The sequence below is a fragment of the Colius striatus genome, chromosome 17, assembly GCF_028858725.1.
Source record: "Colius striatus isolate bColStr4 chromosome 17, bColStr4.1.hap1, whole genome shotgun sequence".
Lineage (NCBI taxonomy): Eukaryota > Metazoa > Chordata > Aves > Coliiformes > Coliidae > Colius > Colius striatus.
The window spans coordinates 12,564,353-12,586,698 of record NC_084775.1 but is presented as its reverse complement, the minus strand read 5'-3'; the positions used below and the strand labels follow the sequence as shown (position 1 = coordinate 12,586,698).

Sequence of the window (22,346 nt, the reverse complement as noted above, 5' to 3'; positions counted from 1 at the left end):
GTGCCTCCAGTCAAGCTGGATAAAACTCATTAACCTGATGTTCCTGTGTTAGAAGCAATTTAAAACCAAATATAACTCAGAAACCTAAGAAGGCTGTTTAATACCACGTTGTGAGAAACATGGTAAAGGTTGCTTTCCTCTTGTAACCCAGTTTCAGTATTCAGCTTATGAACAGAGGAAAACACCCTCAAGGTCTTTTGTTTGTTAGTTTTTCAGAAGTAATTTTTGGCAGTATGCTTTTTAAAAAGTAACCCTTCTGCTTTTCAGACCAAATTGATGTCAAAAGCTAAATTTGACCCAAGATTTAGGTGCTACAGGCAGCTTCACAAAGCTGGGAAAGACCCTATAATTTTTTATATGCTTTATTGTCCGTGTTAGTTGCACTAGTGATCATTCACTTTACACTTGTGGTCAAGGTGTGGCAGCCAGCACAGCACTTGTGTTTGCTGCTTTCTTTGAAGTCATCATTAGAAAGTCAGCTGGTAGAGATTGCCCTAAATTCTGGGGCTTTTGATCCTTCACCCTTTTTAGCTCATGCAGTTTCTTCTGCTTGTTGGTAGCGTTTCACTCTGCAGTTAGGATCTTCTGTATTCTGAGTGATGGTCACTGAGTGTTTCAGATAATAGTGACTATAACTGAAAAGGATAGTGAAGGGGCCAAGCCAAAGGAACCTGGTAGTGCTGCTGGAGCAGCAAAGAGTGTGGATGATGAGACAGGGTTGGCATCAGAGGGCTGCCAAAAGGCAATAAAAAGGGAAATTGAGGTGAGAGGCCAGGGAAGCAGCACGGAGAGGGATGCAGCAAGGAACAGGGGGTATTATCAGGGGACAGAGGTGAGCTTTAACTGAGCAAGACCAGAAGAGAAGCAATTTCTATGTGTTTCTGAGGCCACTGCAGAGGAGCAAAACCAGAAGGGGTAGATGTCACTGCCTTCTCCTAGTGTATGTTTGAATCCTTTGAATCGAAGCAGTTTATCAACTAATCTCATTTTCAATTATAACCTGCAAAAGCATTCATATAATTAGATGTGCTGTTGTAATCCTCTTGAAAACAAAATATGGGCATGGTGCAGGTGATAAATTGAACTAGTAGGGAACAGCTAATATATATTTTAATAAGCAATATGTCCAAAGTGTGTATCCAATGAATTCTAATGGTATCTTGTTTTTCTTAAATTTGTCTTGTAAAGCCAGAAGTAAACTTTGAACTTGATATTCCAGCCAGGATTTATTATGTTTTGATTATTGCTTTTTTTCCTAATTTGTGGTCCTCCTCAGGAAGAAGAGTTAGATTTACATGCAATAAATTTTCATCTTCTGCCCACTGAAAGCTGATGTTAAGCTGACGTGGGCTTCAGACAGTCAAACTTCCTGTGTGGTCCTGCCATGTCCATTGAGCATCTACTCCAGGGAGTAATCTCCTGGATACTTCTTGGTCAAAGAACTACCAGATCTTTCTTTGGTCAGTGTTCTGACCTCAAGAGATCACAAAAGGATGCTGAACTTGAGGGGCTGTCATTATAATCCAGTAAAGGAGGCTCAAAATACTGAGACTTGAGCATGGTCTGCGAGAACTCTGCCAGGGAAGGGAGGATGGGGCAGTGTAGAGGGGCTGTTAGCATGGATCTGATCAGCCGTGGTGGGTGCAGAGATACACAGAGGAGCAGATTATGGGAGGGCATGGAGAGATCTGCCTAGTTATGAGGCAGGGTTTGTGCTGCAGCTCAGGAAGTCTCTAGGTTAGCTGGGACCATGTGTGGAGGACAGTGACACCATGATCTCGGGGGAGAGCTGGGTATAAGCTTTTTTATTTCTCTTCTGTTTGATTTAGTTGCTTTGAGTTTTCCCTGTTTAATAAGTTACATGTTTGAGGTTTATTGTGATGATGCCTGGCTTTATTTGAGTTGCAAAGGCTTGTGGTCTTCTTTAGGGAGCTCATTATGAAGAAAAATCGTAGGCAGTGGATGTCAAAGCTCTGTCTGACCCAGCAGCTTATTATACTCAGTTAAAAAAAGTAGTAAAAAAAAAGTGGTCACAGCATGAACTCTTCCTCTCTCTCATTTGCAGGGATTGCAGAGGAACTGGGATTTCCTTCCAGCATAGGGAAGGATCCTGCCTCATTGGGTGTACACATTCTGAACTGTTCATGCTGGCTTTGTCCCCTCTGTCCAGACCTGCTGGGGCATCATGGTTTTCCTTCCAGTAAGAAGAGGCAGTCAGAGCTCCTTCAAAAATCTCACAGTAAATCTTTAGCAAATAAATTCTGAGCAAACTTTAACACCTGATTTTCCCTCTGTGGGTGGGATGTGAGAAGCAGAGCAATGAAAGCTGAGAAACAAATGAATTTCATTCTTCAAACAGTATTATTTGCAGGACTGTGGGGTGTTCTGCACTCTGCCTCCCTGCCTGGTGCAGATTAGCTGGGAAACACAAGCTGACTGGTTGAGGACCATGCAGGAGGATGCCAGGATCTACAGGACCACTTCTGTGGTGCAATCTTCCCAAGAATTAATTTAGTATAGGGCTTATCTGTTGGGGTCTATTAATTCCCATCATCCCTTTTTATCCAGCACAAAGTGTTGGACTGCTCAGCCAAGACACCAGCTTTGTTTTACAATGGTTTGGTTACTATGTTCTGTTCTGCAATGAAGTTACCCTCTGGATGATATTCCCCCCCCTCTTTTTATCTCCATTCAATAAACAACTTCAAGTTGTTCTGTCCTGCTATTTAGCAAAGATAAACGACTTGGGGAAACTGAATTCTCCCAGTTCAACTGACTGTCCGGAATAAAATCATAAACTCATGAGATAAGATTAATAAAAGCACCAAGCTGTTGGGTGGATATTCTCATTACTGTACACAAGCTAGACAACATCCTCCTCCACCAGTTTCCTAGTTTGATAAATGCCTTGAGCTGATTTAAAAATGTGTAGGTTATTTTTAACCATAGTAGCAGAGCCATCTGTATTGTATCTGATGAAGTTCTGTGATAGAGCAAATTGATTTATTCTATCTCCTTGCAAGTTATGCTAAGCTTTATGTTATAAACAAGATGGTTTGAAGTACATGATGTCATTGAGCTTGAAAGTCTCTAGATAAATTTCTACTTAAAGGGTTTATGCTTTGTGTATGAATTTAAATGGGGGCAGATTGTTATATCTCTTTTCTGTCTCTGACATGTGGACTGCAAGCTCTCTGGGGTCAGGACTGTCTTTATAGTTGTGTTTGTATGAAATACACAGAGGGCCCAAATCCAAGACTGGTGCTCTCATATGTTACAGAGATAAAAATAAGAGCAACCAACAAAAATAGAAGCACATATTTGATGGCAGGATTTTCAGAAACACTGCAAGAAAACTGTGTGCCTGAGCCCTACCACTTGTTATAAAATACAGGGAATTAATGAGGAGCTTCTTTCACTTGAGGTATAAACAGTCCTGGCTATGAGAGGGGAATTATGCCACGGCAAGTCTGAGCTGAGGTCAGATTTGAGATCTCCACTTTGATTTCTGTGCCAAGAGGTGAGTGGGGCTGTTGAAGGCACAGACCTGGCACTTCTTCCCTTTGTCTTTCTCCAAGCCACTGGGGCTTTTGTGAAAGTCCATGGGAAATGTGCCCATAGCAGTGAGAAGAGAGAATTAATCAGATGCTGGGGAAACTACAATAAATTGTACTTTTGACTGCTAACAGAACCAGCAGAAATGGTGGCTTAAATGAGGTAAGACTTCTAAAAGAGATGGACTCGGTATCACTGTCCCTGTGTTTAGGGATAGTTTTTGAGAGACCACTCCTGAAGGCAGGGTGTTGCCTAATGAGTGCCGTGTGTGTGGTGCAGATTTCTCCATAATTAAAAAGAAAATGAGCAATGCTTTAATTGAGATCTGCAGATTAAAAGTTACAAGCTCAGTATCCTTTGTTACTTATCCTCAGACAGGAATTACGTTGCCTGTGTGTAACAAACCATTGCATTTAAAAAATGGAACCATAAAAAAGCTGCTGTAATTTAAAAGCAGCCAATTTACTAGGAGTACAGTTTGCAGCTCTGTCACTTGCTAATCAGTCTGTTAAACATAATAGCCATTCTTGTCTGGAGGCAGTTAATCATGTTGTGAATGCACTTATCAGCGCGTATTAGAAATACAATACAAGACTTTCCGACAAAGGACTGGATGCAATTACTGCAATCAGTGTACATTTAGCCACTGTCTTGTACCATGGTTTTATTTCCTTTCCTTTTTTTTTTTTAAAGTAGTCCATCAGTGACAGATTTTTCTCTTAGAAAAACATAAAGGACACACTTGAAAGTGTTGTTAAACTCAACAGACATGTTCAAATGCAACCTGTCCATCTAACTGAGTGAGTGATGGCTGCTGGCAGGTTGAACCTTTCCTGGACTCTGGCAGTGTTGGAAGCTTCTGGCTTTGAGTGTCGTGGTGATGGTTTTCCAGGCCTTTGAGCATTTTCCCTGATGGGCTGGGAATGTGTCTGTGGAGGCATTAGTTAGGTGGTGGAGAGCCGAAATTGAGGCATTTGAATTAGACTAAAGGAGCTCAGCATATGGCTGAACTTTTTTCCCCCCCTTGTGCTTCTCTACATCTAAATCAATAGCAGTGAGGGATCTTAAAGTTTTTGAAAGGGGATATTGAAAAAGCTTGAAAGCTAATTGCTTCCAGCATGACTACCCACCAGCAATGGGTGTAAATACAGCTGTCTCACAGAATGCCTGGACTGGCAAAATCGAAGCGTTTCAGCTAAACAGTTTTCCAGGGCTGAGCGTGTTCTTGTACAGGGAGGAAGGGAGTTGGAAGGGGGGCAGGAGGAGGAAAGATCCAGAAAAGAGAGGAATAGATGAAGGATCATTTTCTAAACTCTATTTGACATTAACCCTTCGTGTTAGGGATATTTTGTATTGCTTAGTGTGATTTGCAGTGCTTGCAGGAATCTACCTCCTAGAAATCCTTTTATCTGCCTTCTTGTTCTTTGTGACATCTGGTATTTTTGCTTAGGTAACATTTTTAATTGTGGCAAGGAAAATGGAAAAGCAAAGCAATCCCCAAATTGTGTGACTGTTCCAATGGGTAATAAGGGAGTATAACATCATATCCACCCTACCAGTAGGTTTGGGACTGTTCAGGTCATACATTGCTCAGGCTCCCTGGGGTGACATGGGAGGGCCTAAGAGCAGTGTCCTTAGCATGGTTCTTCCCAAGGGCACTGAAGTTTGACCTGCTTCAAGCTTGGAGCCCCCAGCCCCATTCCATCCCAAGGTTATCAAGGCTTTAATTGCTGAGGAAATTCATTGAAATGAGGTCCTGAAGAGATGTTTTATCATATAAACAGGGGATGGGGAAGTCAGGATGGTGCACCACTTCTCCCCTTTCCTAATTATTCCTTTTCAGAGCTTAAATAAATTAACCTCGCTTATTACTCACTTGTGCCTGAAGTCAGTTATTCATGGTATGACCTTAGCTCTGAGCAATATCCCAGCAGCTCCCCATTAGCTGTCACTACATTTGGATTCATCACATGTTGGGAAATCATTGTCTTGGGAGGGTGACAAAGTAGTGATTACCCTTTGAAAAGGTGACCAGGAGATGTGATGTGGTGACCTTTGTGTTGACCCTAATTTCACACCATTAGAGAGCAATTGTGGAATGATTTTTAAGCAGGGGAATATTGAATCCACCCCTCCACTCTTTGTTATTTGGAGTTATCTTTGCACTTCTAGGGAAATTTGGATTCATTTTTAGATTGAAAATAGGCTTTCAATGGAGCGACTTACACGATAACTGCTTGTTTCTCTCTTGCTTTTAGTTCTGCTGTGAAGATCAGGACTTTAGCTGATCTCAACTAGCAAAGGGTGGAGGTACACAGAATTACTGCAGATGGCTCTTTCTCTTCATGCACTGAATGCAGACCCTGATCTACCCTGTGTTTGCTCAGCTGGATGAGTTAATCTTGTTTATTAATTAAAACATGGGAAACTGATGTTTATATGCCAGTTTCACTTTCATGTTTTTGTTCAGTGGATATCAACAGTGAGAAGAAAAGCTTAACTTTCTGTGAAAACATAATTATCAGCCTACAAAATAAAACAGTTTAATGAACACCATATGTGTCTTGGGGAAGTAGGGAGAGGAGATCCTGGTTATGTTAATATCAATGGGCTACCCTGATCCCTGCCTAAACTTCTCAGAAGATGCTCTCATGGCTCTTTATTTCTTAGCAGGAGTGTGAATTAGCTACAGGACACCCTGCACATTATCTCTCTATCTAAGAGTACATTACATTCAAATAAAGCTAGGTCTAATTCATTAGATGCTTAATCTTGTTTCAATCTGAGGAGAATGTAGGAGGAATAAAATAAGCCTTGTCCATGTTCCTATTTTGATTTGTTCTTTAATTATTTCATGCAGGTGGTATCACAGCAGCTTCTACAGCAGGCTCATGAGTTCTTAGCAAGCTCTCTTGCACTCTTAGCAAGCTTTAGAAAGAAAAAAAGGACTGCTTTTAGAATTTCCCATTGTCCTTGCTAGCTGCTTGGCGTTGTGTTATTTAGTAATTTCCACTCTCTGCCCATTAAGCAAAGGATTAAGTTCAAAAGGTGTTAGGCTTTTTAAATCCTCAAGAGGAGAGCACCATTTGTCACTGGTTTCATGTATCCTCCAGCACAGGTATATTGGTGTCACAGTCTGCAGCTTGTCTCCTCTTTCCCTTCATTCATAAATTCAGTGCCTAGGGATTTGGCATCTTTAGATCCCTTCTGCTTGATTTTTCTCCCCAAGGAGATCTACCTGTCAGCCTCAATTGTAATTCTGAAATCAAACCAGCAACTGGATTGCTAGTCATGTTCTCCTAGGTCTAGTCATGTTTTTCCCTTTCTGATGCACTTGGTGTATACCAAAGAGTCTGAGCACTTAATGCTAATGTCAGATGTATTCAGATCTTAAGGTGCTTAAAATGCCAAGGAAATTTGTTGTTGGAAATGCAGTTTGAGCCATTAGAGTGCATTCAGGTCACTAACCCAAGTTCTTTATTTAGGAAGGTGAGGAAGTTGCACCTGTGTTTGTGAAATTGAAGAGCCTCACATAACGGTCTGAATTCAGGACCTGTCACATGGAGTGACTATTCCTGAGACTCACAGTGGATTTGGGGAGAGTGTACAGGTAAATGAGACTGTTGCACATCTTCTGTTTCTCAGGCAGGTGGAGAATCACAGAATGACAGAGTGGCAGGGGTTGGAAGGGACCTCTAAAGATTATCTAGTTCAACCCCAAGAAGAATCAGACTGAACAAAGCATCTTTAGCTACACTGAGCTGGTAGCCAACAACCTGGTGTAGGGACAGTGGAGGAGCTCAACTGTTGAGTGGCCTTTTTCATCTGTTCAATTACCTTCAGAAAACTCATTTCTTTGGCAATTGTGTGGTGGTTTTATAGACAAACTCAGAGTCTATCCCATTGCATTGCAGTGTGTCATCAAGGTTTTCCAGCAGGTAACTTTTGAGGTATTTTCACTATCTCCACCACCAAATGTCTGGGTGCCTCTGAGCACTGACTATTTGCTTTGAGGTCAAGTGAAATGTTTGCCACATTGACTGTAGATGCAGCTTGACTGAAGATATTGTGCCTTAGATTATTCAGCTGCAGCACAGGCCATGGTAAAAAAGTGCCTCCCAGAGTTGTATTCTTGCTCTTTTAAAGGTTTTTTGTGAGTTTGTGGAGGGAGGGTCTTTGTATGTGAGTTCCTGCATTGTAAAGAAGTTCTTGTATCACTGAATTTATTAGCCTGAATTTTCAATCCTTGGTTCTTTAAAAATTCATCTCTCCTTTCCAATAGATTCCAACAGCTTGCACAGCAACGTTGCAAATGCACCATGTGATTATGGTGTGTAAATATGTAAGGATTTCGGAATAGTTAGAGAAAAATTATAAGCACCATTTGGGCTGTTGATATATATTAACTGGTTAGGATTCAGCATAAATCCTTCATTGTTCTTACTTTTTAAATCACAATGACTCCCTGTGTATTTTGCATCCAACATCAGCAAAACCCTGGCCCCAGTTTCTTACTGGATGCATGTATTATATTCCCCAGCAAGATGCTTTCTCCTGGTAGAGAAGCTTTATTTTAAGAAACACACAGCACAGCAATAAAGAGGTTCTAAATAGTAGTCAGAAAAATATTCCAGTGTAATCAAAATGCTTTTTTAGACCCCAATAGATAACATGCTGTTTCAAAAGGGGCAACTCATGACAAAAGAACAAATGGAGTCCCAGTACCCAGGAATACATGTTACCAATGGAGCACACCAATTATACCCATACTGTTTTTGGTCCTAAAAGTCCTGTTTTGTTAAAGGCTAGCTAAAATAGTACCTAAGGACTCTTTAACCAGAAGAATTTCTGTACACTGTCACAAGAGTGGAAGCAAATAAAAATAATGGAAGCAATTGTCTTGGTTGTCTCCAGGGTTGTCATGATGATGTTGATAAAATCAAATAAAATAGAAGTTATTGCAAGTTGTTAGTGAGCAGCACAGTTGTGAATTGGCAGTAGAAGAAGCTGAAGAGCTTAAAAGGTTTGCTCATTATCTAGATTTATTGTTTTCAGTTGTGGGAAAATGTTGGCTAAGCAAAATCACATGAATAATATCTGGACTTGGTAGTGTATTTTGAACAAAAATATTTTCTTCTTCTTTTTATGGCTTTTACTGGATTGTTAAAAAGTGCTATGTCAATCCATAGATTCTTAACAGATTTAGCAGCTTGTTTTTTTTCCTCTGTAACCATTTCCACTGCCAGTATATCAGTGAAGAGCAGGAATTTTTATAGCATTGAAAGAAAAACATCAGACTCCAAAAAGAAGTCTATTGGTATGAACTAGACAACAGAACAAGTTCTCTGTCAGACAATCAATTGCAAATTGAGAGCAAATTGTGAACTTTGATTTTTGAAATGCATCATGAGAGGAAACCAAGCAGACTCTTTCTATCCCTGCAGGTTTACTTACAACCATCTGTCTTGCCTTTGTTCAAAGGATGGGACTTCTACCTTGCGTGTCTGTGCTGTGACATGGACCGAGAGTGAACAGGGTTTTGTTTTTTTCCCAAACATTTGTGTCTTGCACTCCCCCAGCAGAACAAAAACCTCTGGGGGCTATGCAGTAAGGGGCAGTGGCACTGTGTCATCTGAACACTTTGACATTGGTACAAAAGCTTGCAGAAATACTCAGGACTCACAGGTAGTTTGCCCTGGCTTCTAGGGACGTTCATATGTGCTGCAACACTCAACAGGGATATCCACACTTGTTTATTCAGATCTCCAGCCAGGTCCATCTTGAGTGCTCCTCAGGATAAAGCCCTTTCTCAGCAAACTGACCTGGGAGAATACTGTGAGTTAGGCTGTGTCCAAGCTTTTAACACAGCTTTGAGTCCTTACAGCACAATGAAAATGATACATATGCTGGCAGCAAAGGGTTTAGGTTTAACATCCATTATCAAGTCAAATTTCTTCTGTAACACAAGATGTAGCTGTCTCACCCCACAAAGCTGTTGTCAAGTAGGATCTGTGCTCAAGGATGCTGTAGCTGCTTGAGGATACCTTTAAAGGTGTTCCCAGTGCCCATGTTCAGGAAAGCAGTATAAGGGCTCATAGTATACAAATCTTCATAACCCAGAAGTAAGGATGCTGCTCTGTTGGTAGGTATTTGCTCTCATTTCCTTTGCCTTGGACTGCTGGGATCTTGATTTCCTTAGGGGAAGAGGGTTATGACTCTTTAATCTGGATCTTTTCCCCAAGAGGTCCTGGCTGTCTGCTGCTTTATTTGACTTCAGCAGGAAATTAGGGTCTTGAGCATTTCCAACGAGTTGTTGAAAAGCCTCCTCTTGTAAGTGTTTGCTCTTCAGTAAACTGCACTTATGAAATTAATCCTCTTGAGATCAAAGGAGTGAGACCTGTATTACTGAAATGTTTTATAAACTAATGCACCTTGCTTATGTAATCCTGTTCCCATTGAATTTGGTGTCAATTTGTCAGAGAGAGTAAGAATTGACCATTATTAACCTTGAAAAGATTCTCAAGCAACGTGATACCAGACAGTTTTTTATTTTCAATTACCTAGTGTCTGCTCTGGTTTTTTTTTGAGAGTTTACACTGCTGTGGGCCTCCCAAACAGATTGCCATTTACTGAAAACACTTCTTTATGAATGAATGAAACTCATGATTTCCTGTAATAGCCAACTGCAATAATAGGAAGGGCTGACTTCTTTCAGCCAGGAAACCCTCCATGTGCCAGTGGCAGCCCCAGCTGAATGCACTGCAGAGTGCCCTGTGCTCTCATCCTTCTCTGTGCCATTCTACATATTTCATTCTCTCTAAAAATACATAAGGCAGGCTCTTCACTTTAGTTAGCAATGTAAATCTTTCTTAATAGCTAATAAAAGGCATTTGTTTATTGAAGGTAATGGCTAACTATGTAGGCTGTCACTGCCATTGTAACATCAATCACTGTGTATCAGTCCAGTACTTAATTCAGTAATTCTGTGTTTGGCTTAGAAAAAAAAATAAGGATAAATTAAAATAAGCATTGTTTCAATGCCAGGTGATTTTTGCAGTACTCTGAAGTTAGAGCTATGGTGGACCTTCAGAGTAATCTATTACTTTGTGAAAGAAAGCCTACACAGTTCCATGTAAATACTTAATAAGGTAATAAATCATAGAATCATGGAATGGTTTGGGGTGGAAACAACCTTAAAGATCATGCAATTCCCACTCTGCTGCCATGGGCAGGGACACCTTCTGCTAGATCAGATTGCTCAAAGCCCCATCCAGCCTGCCCTTGAACACTTCCAGGGATGGGACAGCCATAATCTCTCTGGGCAACCTGTGCCAGTGTCTCAGCACTGGGAAGAGCTTCCTAATATCTGATCTAAATTTCCCTTCTCTCAGTTTGAAACCATTACCCCTTGTGCTATCATTACATGACCTTGTAAAAAGTCCCTCTCCAGCTTTCTTGTTGGCCTCTTTAGGGACTGGGAGGCTGCTCTAACATCTCCCTGGAGCTTTCTCTTCTCTGGCCTGAACTGCCTCAATTCTCTCAGGGTGTCTTCATAGGAGGGATGTTCTAGCTCTCTGATTATCTTTGTGGCCCTCTGGATTCCAACAGGTCCTTACATTGGGGGCCCAGAGCTGAATGCATCTGAACTGGATTAATTTTTTTTAGATTCAGACTTAAAATATATCTGTTATTGCTCCTGTTTGCATATACCAACAGATTCAGGAAGAAGATGAGTCAGAATATAAGTTAGAAGGTCTTGTGATGGATAGCCCTTCAGGAATGATGCCAATCTTTACAAAGCATCTGAATGCAGCGATGCAAGAGTTCTCTAAGGTGCTTAGGAGCACTTGAAACTCAGGCTTTATTCTTCCAGCAGTTTGTGCAGCCTGTGATTTGTTCCACTGCTTTTGCCTGAGGAAGAGGCTCTGTGCCTGAGTAGAGTGCTCACTCCTTTATGGCTTAATGTACATCCAGAGGAATATATTTCAGGTTCAATTTGCAAGCAGGATGAGGCAGTTGAGCTCTTAGTGCCTGGCCTGGATATATCCTTTGCAGGACAGTTCTGGGACTTAGCAACTTTTTCCTGTTCTGATTTAATTCTTCTTATTCCAGAGTTGATTGGAGCCAGGGTTGGCTTTAGTTGGCCATGGATTGACTATTCTGTGCTCTGTTCCCTTCTGTTCCATCTTGGGATCACAACCATGCCTGCTAACTGAGGGGTACAGAATGAAGGCAGCTTACAAAACTTGACTGGGCTGTTGGAGATCTGGTTTTAATGCATTAGATGTAGGAGGCAAGACAACATGAAACTGAACAGAAATCTTAAGGTTTTGGGGTTTCTTCCAGCACTTAGTAGAGGCAGTTTTGTGAAAGTACACAAACAGGATTATAAATTGCAATTTGAAGAAGAGGACCTACTTACAGGAGTTTGCAAGAGGAAAGAAATCCAAGCCCATGGTTTCTTTTTCTCCTCTCACCAGAAAGAAAACTATGTAATGAATGTCTCATGTCTGAAACACTGGGCTGGATTCATCAAAGGGAGTTAGTAATTACCAAATTGAGAGAATCATGAAGCGCTTTTCTAAATTTGAAAGGCTCATCAAGAATAGATCAGGAGCAGGCAAAATTAATAGTTATGAACTCATTTCCATAGAAATGGACTTATTAGCAAGCATGCCAGCTGCCTAAAATTATAAGGTCTTTTCCTTATGCTTGCAGGAAATAATCTTTTTTTATAAAAGTAATTTTGACTTCTTATTTTTTATTGCTCCTCTAAACTAGGGTCTGGCAAAAATCTTTCTAAACCAGGAAAAGACTTCACTGGACAATAGCAACATTTAACTAAAAAGAGAAAGAAGCAGTGATTTACAATCCCTGGATTGCATCAGATTCTTCACAACAGTGCAAAACACGTTTAAAAGAAAAATGGAGTAAAGCTCAAGGAAAAGCTGAAAAATCTTTATAGGATAAAGTTTAGTTTAGCAGGATTTAATGGCTGATAACAGCATGAGTTACAGTCGTCATCCTCTCTGCTAGTGGATTTTCCCACTGGTTGCACTTTGTCTTCACCAGGCAGTTGCAGTTCGATGGTGACTACAAAGACCAACACACTGGCCACCAGCTGCAAATTGGGCTAAAAGCTGAAGATTTGCCATGGCAAGGTGGAAAGATGCCTTTCAAAAAGGGTTGTAGCGTCATGCTGCATAACCAGGAGAGACATTCAGATACAGATGTTGTGACGTGGATTTATCAGCTAATGGAGCTGACAAAAGTAAATGTTAACCTTTAAGGTCTTGATTATCACTGAATCACAGAGTGGTATGGGTTGGAAGAGACGTCTAAAGATCATCTAGTCCATTCACCCTGCTCAAGCAGGTCCACCTTCATAGGAATGCATCCAGGTGGGTTTGGAAACCTCCAGAGAAGGAGCCTCCACATCCTCCCTGGGCAGCCTGGGCCAGGGCTCCCTCACCTCACAGTGAAGAAGTTTTTCCTTAAGTTAAGTGGAAATTTTTGTGTCCCAGATACTGTAATGCCTTTGTATTGTTTGAAGGCTGAATCTTAGTCCTAAAGAGGAGGAAAGTTTGGAGCCCATAGTTTTAGAGGAAGTTAATTGGCCAAAGGTAATTGGAAACCTGCTGTTGAATAAAGTTCAGAAAGTTGAATACTGGTTTGCTAAAGTTCTAAACTGTGTGGAGAAACTCTGTAAGTGAAAGATGATTAAGCACAGTAAGCTCACCTCTTTCAGCAAAAGTCCAAATCAAAAGAAGTGGGTCCTTTAATCAATATTAGTATGTCATGCTACATGATTTGCCTCTGAGACAAAACTAGAAAACATTTGACAAGCCACATTGTTTTTCCAGGTGATGATAAGGATTCTTTTTTAGAACCAGAACTGAGCAAGTCCTGGGAGACCTGAGAAGTCTTTGCTTTAGTTCATACATTAATATTAATTAGATGTGAGAAAAGTATATTTATTTGAGTTGCTGTTCTTTTCTAGATACACAGAGATTCATTTCTAATCCAGCAGTATATAACCATGTCTGCTTTTAAATGAAACTCAGGTCTTTTATAGCTCTACAGCTGTGTTAAGAATGCAGTGAAGGTCTTTGTGTATTTACAGGCACAAGAGTCATTTTATTCCCTAGCAATTACTTCAGCTTGCTATATAGGCAAGACACACACGTGCTTTTCTTAGGGAGATCTGAGTCCCAGCCTGTCTTAAAAATATAAAACTACTGTTACAGTTACATTTTGGATGTGTAAAAAGAAGAACAGAAGAGGAATAATTGAAAACATAATGGACTGAACTCAAAGAAGTGCCAATCAGTGGGACACGTGGAATGGATTTATCAGTGCACACTAACCTGACATATTATTTAAGTGATGAATGTGAAGCAAAACCCTCCATGAGTGGGTGGAGTTTGAAACCACTGTGTGTTTTTCTGAGTGGCAACTATTGACTTGAACAGATTGAACCCAAATTGCACACCTTGACAAGCTCAATATCTAGATCCATAGTGCAAAGCTCATCTCTGGATTTTATTTCTGTGTTGTGAGCAAATTAATTGTATGTAATTTAGATAAGGCAAACTAATGGAAGTGATATGCAATAAACTATGGAGTGCTCCATCGTGGTGCTCACAGTTTTAAACAGAAATAGTTTAATTATATCCCTAGTGTTGTGATAACAGTATTTATCTTCAAAGGTTTTTGCTGATTGTCTGGTTGGTCACCCAAAAGACGCCTCAGTAGCTTCTGGTTTTGCCTGGAGGTGGATATTATCTTCTGTCAGCATGGAAAATATTTATCCTGTAGGCATTGAAGCATATGTTTGTGTTGTTTGTTGTCAGAAAGAAAACATGAAAATCAATAATTCCTGTTCAGATTTTTTGTTCCTTTACAACGTGCCTTCAAAAACATCTGGCAAAATCAGATTCTGCCTCTGTGCAGCTGGGCAGAGGAAAAGGATGTTTTAAGTGTCTGTTCTTTGTAGCAGCAGGCTAAAACTTTCTATGAACACAGCTCTTGAAGTCACTGCTTTAGGGGAAGGGCACACAAATAATGTAGCATGGGACAGGACAGAGGGTGAAATGAGAGAGCCTGGGTCGTTACTAAGGGGTGCCTGCATGAACAGGGCACGTTCCTAGATTGAGAACAAGCTACCTCATGCTTTCAGTGAGCACGTTACAGAATGGCCTAACATGCTGCACATTCAGATTTTAATCTGTTTTATGAGCATATACCCTGAAACTTCAGTGATACCGGTAGCACTGATTGTCTCTTCAGTAGACTGATGAACAGCTGGGTCTGCACTCAGCCTGGCTGCCTTTCCATCCTGCTGCTGTGTTTTGTAGGCTGCATCAGGTCTCCACACTGCAGGTGTCTGTCTGGGAAATTGGGGCAGGAACTTGTAGGCAGCTTTGTAAAGTGCCTTCATTTTTGTGGAAGTGCTGGATGAGCAAAGACCTGTTTTTTAAATAGGTGCCTGCTGTGGATATGCTGTGTGCTCTCAGTTAAATCTTGGTGTCTGTTTTCAGTGGAACATGAAGATGAGATCTGTTTTTCTAACCTGAGGATTAATTATTAATATTGACACAGTGTTGGACTAGAGGAGAGTGCTAAGAGCTGTAGTTAACAAAAGAAGCAGATGTAATTTTTCAATCTAGTTCTCAATCCTACACATTTACAACCAGTTCTTTACTTTTGAACTTTTATTTCCAGATGAGAAATATATAATGATCAGCATATAATTACCAGCCTGCAGTGCTGATGGGAAGAGTGTTTTCATGCATTGACAATAAGGATAATCTACCCCTCATTATTTATCATGTATAACTTCTGCAAATCCATTTTTTTTTTCACTGAGATAAAGACAAGTTAAGGTTTAAAAGTCTGTTTCCCTCTCCTTGTCCCCCTAAAGAACTCATTTATGATGTAGCATGAGGAATGGGCAAATATTTTGTTGTTTTGGAGCATTGGTATTTGCAGCAACAAAATGATAATAATGCTGTATTAAATAATTTAGTGAAATCTGTGCAGTGCAGTTCCCAGGGTTTGGGGTTTATTCTGTGAGTTCATTGTGGTTATAGAGAGTGAATGGCTGAATTTTATAGGAAAGATGTCTCCATTTCAGCAAACTAAAAGATACAATGTCACCTTATCTACAAAATATAGCTGCTGCCCAGTGTGTGGTTTGATTTAGGTTTCTGTCAGTGCCTTCAAGTCTGCAGGTTGAACTTAGTGGTAAATCTTTTGGTGAATAGAAGAGAGAAAAAAACCTCCAAACATTTTGTTATCAGCATCCTACTGATGTGGGAAACTTTGGCTTGTTTTTTTTCAGAGCAAACATGTCCTCCTACGAGGTCCTGCAGATGGACTTTGAGATTGACAACACTAGTAGCCTGGCAGGGGCCCAGCAAATTACCTGGCAGGTGGAATACCCTCGAGATGACTCCCTGAGCGAACTGATGGTCTCTGAGATCTTTGTCAGCCGGACGATGTTTGTGGGAATTGTTCCACTTGCGATGGTAAGAACCTGCTGCTGCTTCTTTCTGCTCAATGTTTCCATTGATTCTCGTTAGTATTCAAGGGCATGTGAGCCATTTTATTATGTGCTGCTTCCTATGCACCTGCTGCAAGTGATTTAAATGCAAAAAATACATTTCAATAATATTTTATTTACCTGAGATATGCCATAATGGCTCCTTGGAAACCATTTGAGGGTTTTTTTGTGAAAATCCTTTACTGTTTGTGGATTATTGGCATGGTACATGGTAATAGCTCCTTTGGAGCTATTGTCTTCTGGTGTATTAATGCGACTGCCACGCATGTGCTCTAAGGGTAAATGTTGCAATTAGTTTGGGACATTTTCAATGAAATAAATTAGCATGCATGTGTGGGAAACTTCATTGCTAAACCAAACAACTGGACTGTTTTCTGCTTTGTTTTCCCCTAAAGAGCCACACAATCCAGTGAGCTCCAAAGTGTCAATTTAATAAAAGGTTCGTTTTGAGTTACAGAGAAAGGACAAAACACTTTCTGAAGGTGTAGGAGCTGAACATATTTTGCAGGCAGGGTATAAGGTGTACGTGTGCAGAAAGCTTCCAGCTGATGGTTTATTTAAAAAATGTAAAACACACCTTTTCTAGGAGAGACCTTTGGCCTACGTCTGTTCCTGATGGACTTTTTAGTACTCCAGCTTTAAACTTACACATAATCAGTGATTTCAATGGGGATATTCTGGTACAAAACTAGAGAAACAGGCAGAGAGCCTGGATGTTACACCAATTCCCTCAGAAGCTCTCTGGTAATTGTTTACTTTCTCATGAACAATTACCCTTCCTTTCTGAGTTTGTCTGTGCTTGTTTCCTTTCTGTTACACCATAAAACCAACAAACATTGACATTTTCCTCTGTATAGAATTATTTTGGTTACAAAAGACTTTTAAGATCATTGAGTCTGACCATTAACCTCACACTGCCAAGCCCACCACTAAACCATATCCCTGTGACCAGTAGCAGCTTCTACTTAGGACAGAAACAAGGGAAGATGCTTGTGAAGGTAAATCCAGAGGCTGTGCTTACTGGCAGCTTGGTGATAGAGGAGAAAATCTACACAGAAAGTCAATAGAGAATTTTCTTCTAGTTCTCCCCCCCCCTTTTTTTTTTCCCCAAACATGTAAGAGATGAAACAAAACTCTACTTGAGGGGATGGAATCTTATCAAGTGGTAATGGTGAATCAGATATAGTGACAGACTGTGCTGTATGAACGTAGCACACAGCATTGCCCATTTCAAGTAGATAGTGTGGAGTTTGTGCTGTGCAGAGTACCACAGGCAGAAAAGTGAATCCAACCCAAAAGCCCATTGTGGGTGCTGCATCAGAGCTTTGCTATTGGCTCCACCAGGATTTTGCAAGAGTTTTACTTCACCTGTGAGTAGTTATGGCAAAGGTTGGCCACTTCAGCTCTATCTAAACGTCCTTGCACAAAATCTGAGGTTGAACCTGAGTTCAAAGTGGAGCTAATCTAATCTTAGACACTTTGTCATTGTAAACTAATCATGGAGTAAAGGAAAAAACCCTTCTTTTGTGAATTTACGATCTTTGTCCTTAAATGGAGGTCTCATGAGGGCTGTTACTTTGCTGCTGCATGTAAGCATCCTTGACTGGCTTGGCCCAAGGCTGATAGGAGAATTGATGACAGCGATGGCAGGAACAACAGCTTGTATTTGTGTTTCTTCCCTTTATGTTTGCCAGTTTGCAGTGCTGCTTCATTTAACAGTCACTAACTGGTGCAGGTTCTGGCACTGTATTGCCTAGGCAGGAGCAAACAGTAATTGCTCTATGCATCAACCTGTTCAGAGAAACACAATCCTGAGGCTCAGAGTTCCTGACGTGAACTATGTGCATTTTAGTGTTCATTCCTCATCAAGATTTGCCTGGCTCACTGAGGAGACAATCTCCTGTCATCTGCTGGACCTTGGTTCCTCAGAAGAACACCACAGAAGGGTCCAGAAGCCAATGTGTTTCAATGCCTTTGCCATTGCATCAAACAGAAATCACTCGCTGTTCCTTTTCTGTGTATCCACTCAGTGTAAAACACTGAATATTTATAGGTGAAAATATAGAGTTCCTTGGAGAGTTTAAGGTTTGATCAAAACATTTAGTCCTTGATTTGCAGTAGTGAATGTTTTGGTGGCATTACCAAACCTCTGGGTGTTTCAGTGGTAATGACACCAGCATTTGCATGAGGAAGCACAACTCAGTGTCATGAAGAGGAAAAATTTCCTTCCAGTAAAAAGACTGAAGGGGATTCAGCAAGAGCTTAGTGGAGGAGAAATTAGCAGTGAAAGAAACTTTCTTTTCCTCATGGTTTGATATACCACTGTTTTGTTGCTGCAGTTGGTTATAAGTTTATCTTTGTTTTCCATGCTACTTAAATAAACAGGAGACAATCGAAAGAGCCCTCTGTCACTGCATTATGATGTCTCTGGAGACAGTGGTGGGGATGTTTTTCTCAGTACTAGTTGTGCTGGCTTAGGCTGTGATAGAGTTTATTTTCTTCATAGTAGCTAAAATTAGTGGTTTTTTTTCTAAGTGAAGATACACCTGATTTGTGCACATTATGAAGCAAAAAATAGCTCCTTATTAGCAGACAATCTTGCTGTAATGAATTGATGTTGCAGATTATTTCTTATTAGTCCTTTGGTATCAAGTCAGCAGTGCATTAATAAGCACTGGTTTGAGATGCACAGAAGGAAGCAGGGCCAGGGAAGGTCTCCAGGTGAAACCCTGGCCAGGGTAGCACCCATTATCTGTGCTCTGTGCCTGCTCTCTCCCTACTCCTGAGATGAGATTATCTAACATAACTTAGTGTAAGAATGTTATGACAAACAGCAATGCCTGTATGCTGTGACTAAAGCTGATCAGAGATTTTTAAGCCTTAATAGGGATGTTAGGAAGTAAATAGAAACTTGTTAGCTTATGATAAAAGCAGAAATACTTGGTGTATTAAAAACAACTGCTCTTCCTTCTGTATGACAACTGTAAAGATGCTGCTTTTTCAGGGGGGAAGGTTGAATATTTTTTGGAAGAGGACTGAAATACAATTTTGGAATATTGGGAGTTCCTCTCAAACTATCCACTTTTATTTGACTAATCCTCAGTATAATACATCTCAGTGTTATTTATGGCCAAATCAAGCACATTCAAAATATGTAAATAAAGAAAAAAATTGCATTAATGAGAGGAAAACCCCCTGAAATTTCCTATTGAAAGACACCTCACTTTCTGCATCATCTGACATTTCTCCCTAAATCTTTGAGCTCCTTCTGATTGAAACGTCCAGTTTCAAAAACTGCACAGGGCCAGACAGTTGGGATTTCCAAGGGAACCACATACAGATGGAAACAGCACAGTCCAGTAATTTAGGATTTGCTTTCTGAAGGTCTTACCTCTGAAGCAGTGTCACCTCTGAGCGCAGTGGGAAAGTGCACAGAGAGGATGCTGTGGGAATGCAGACCATCCCTAGCTGACATGACAAAGAAAAGAGAAAGTCTCAAGATGTGTGATTGCAGTTGCATGCAGCTTGCCCTTCTCAGGAGCAGATTTAGCTGACAGCTGTGATAACCCTACTGCTGCTCTAAGGCTCCGCTTGTTTTGTGGGGTTGTTCTCATGACTCTGCCTGTAAATCAGATGCCTGCTGAGAGACTTCAGTCCTATATCACTTATTATAGAGGAAGAGAGTGAGGAATGCTCTTGTTAAGCTATGCTGTCATTTCCATTGTTCCTAGCTGCTGGGAAGAGGGTGGAAAAGGAAGCGACTCAGTCTGTGTGTGTACAGCCAGAGTCCTACGGGAAAACACATTTGGGTTTATTTGGGGAATGTTTTGAGATGTGAAAGAACCTGAGAGGATAGACTGTATCTTTCATCCTGTGTCCCCAGCTCCTCCACCAAAAACACTGCAGTGTTTATTCACTCCAAACGTGGCCTTATTACCTCTTAGCAGGTGACTAGAGCACCAGCTCAAAATCAATTCAGAGTGCAAAGCGCTTGGTGTCTCACTGGCACTGTTTCCAGCCTCACACTGGATCTGATCCCAGATGGTATTGCTGTGTGCGTTTTACACGATTTGAGAAACAGATTGTTTATTTCATCTAGTATTGAATGTGACTGAGATGATCAGACAGGATTGTGAGCCTCACATACCTAGCCTTTCTTTTAGAAACTCCCTGATGTCCCAAAGTGCTTATCCCAATAGCCCGTGTTTTGTTTGTGGAAGGTTTGTGTTTCATAGGTGTGGCTAGATTGGGAAATTCACCACTTCTGAGCATGGAAATGTGGTATCTGCATAACTATCTTCTTGTATAGTCATAGAGGTGTAAAAATATATGTATCAAGGCAAGGTGTCATAAGGTACTCAGGTGTAACTATGTAGGGAAATACTTGATCCTTTTAGTTATTTTTTCAGACTGCTTTAGAAGTGGTCAGTGAAATTCTGGACAACAGGCTGAGAAAACACAAAGTTCAACATGTAGCAACCTCTGAAATCCTTCAGAGTGCTGCTGTTTTAATTTTTAGAATTCATAGAATTATAGAATTATCATAGAATCATAGAATAGTAGGGGTTGGGAGGGACCTTTAGAGATAATCCAGTCCAACCCCTCTGCAGAAGCAGGTCAACCTAGATCAGGTAGCATTATAAAGTATTTCTGGAGCTCACAAGGAGATTGGAGGTAAACACACTGAAGTGTTCTCTCACAGTAGTGGTGGAGGCAAGACACAAAACAAGAGATAAAATTTTAATTCCGTTGCTAGCAATTATTCAACTTTTTATGTCTTGACATCATCTTGTGAATAATTCCCAAACTTGTGCAGCTTAGACTCCTGTTAGGAGGGACAATACATTTGAAACTGATTGAAAAGCACCTGTCTGTGTATATTCCTCTGTAAGTCCAACTTTGCAAATCGTTCTGTATTCATTTTCTGCAAGCTGTGGCACATAATATACATGAGGATGCATTGTCCTATAAGTGCTAGAGCATCTTCTGATAGCTGAAAGGGATTGGATGAGCCTACTTACACAGGGAAAATAAATTTATGGTAATTCCTAAAACCCTGTGACAATCAACAAATTATTTTTCCTTACAGACTCTATTATTATTTACTATTTATGTGGTGGTTTATATTTTCTGAACTTAACAGACATTACTTAATCAGACCTGAATAAACCAAGCTTGATGAGAATGGAAAATTAAATGGAAATTAAGTCACTCTTATTCAGCTTTACCTGTTTCTGAGTGATTTGAATGTCACTTTTCATACTCCTAAAGGTATTTCATAAAACACTTTAAAAAATCCTTCAATGCTATTGCATATTATCTCTAAAAACTGTTTTGGTTAGAAAAGAGGTAGGATTTATATTGTCAAGAACTAATGATGGCACAGATGAGTGGCTTTGAAGAATGTAAATGCTGTTTTATCACCTAAAGCTGTGCATAACTATTTAAGCCGATTTAATTCAGGTAAAAAAGCATGGATGGGAGAATTCTCCCTTAATTTGAAGCCTATTTAAAAGCTGCAATATTTGACTCCTGGAGGTTTCTTTGGAGGAGAGTGAAAGGAACACTTGGTTTTATCTAAGTTTTTGTTACAAGCTTTTAAGATAAACTGTTGAGAAATTTTACCTATAGAAAGTGAATGAGACTGAACGTGGTTCCTATGTGACCTGATCAAAGTTGACCTGCTTCTGCAGGGGTATTGGACTAGATGATCTCTGGAGGTCCCTTCCAACCTTACCATTCTATGATTCTATGATTGTACTGAGGTGGCTAATCTGGAGAGGCATGCAGGCTTCTGGCTTGAGCACCACTGCATTGTCCTCTAGCAAGATACGAACACATCCGTAAATACCTTTGAGGATCTGGGCCCGGCTGTTCAGTTTGATGTTCCACGATACACTGAGTGCCAGATGAAAATGTATGCTGCTTTGCTCCTGTGAGGCTTATCTTGTTTTCTTTTTGATAATGAATGTCTCTGATAATTGATTCTTCCAACATCTGGTATACAGATTAGCATGTGGAACTAATGTCCCAAAAAGTAGAAGGATGATCCATTTTCATCATGTTGAACAGAGCAGCAGATCAAGGTGAGAAGTGGAACACAACCATAGTTGAAGCTCCTTTTGGTTACACTGTTTGGTTATGTTACTGATTATTAGGAAAAGAATCTGCCTTCTGATGTTGCAATTACTAACTACAAACACTGCAGGTGATCATTTTAGGATGA

General features: G+C 40.4%; 1 protein-coding gene across 2 annotated transcripts in view; it reads left to right on the top strand.

The window, feature by feature from the left end:
- LOC104559824 (transmembrane protein 132B) overlaps nt 1–22,346 on the top strand; it is a 232,101-nt gene that overhangs the window by 144,979 nt on the left and 64,776 nt on the right. For both annotated transcript variants that reach the window (XM_062009941.1, XM_062009942.1), the window contains one exon: nt 15,899–16,085. In XM_062009941.1, the coding sequence (XP_061865925.1) occupies nt 15,899–16,085 (187 nt within the window). The remainder of the gene's footprint in view (nt 1–15,898; nt 16,086–22,346) is intronic.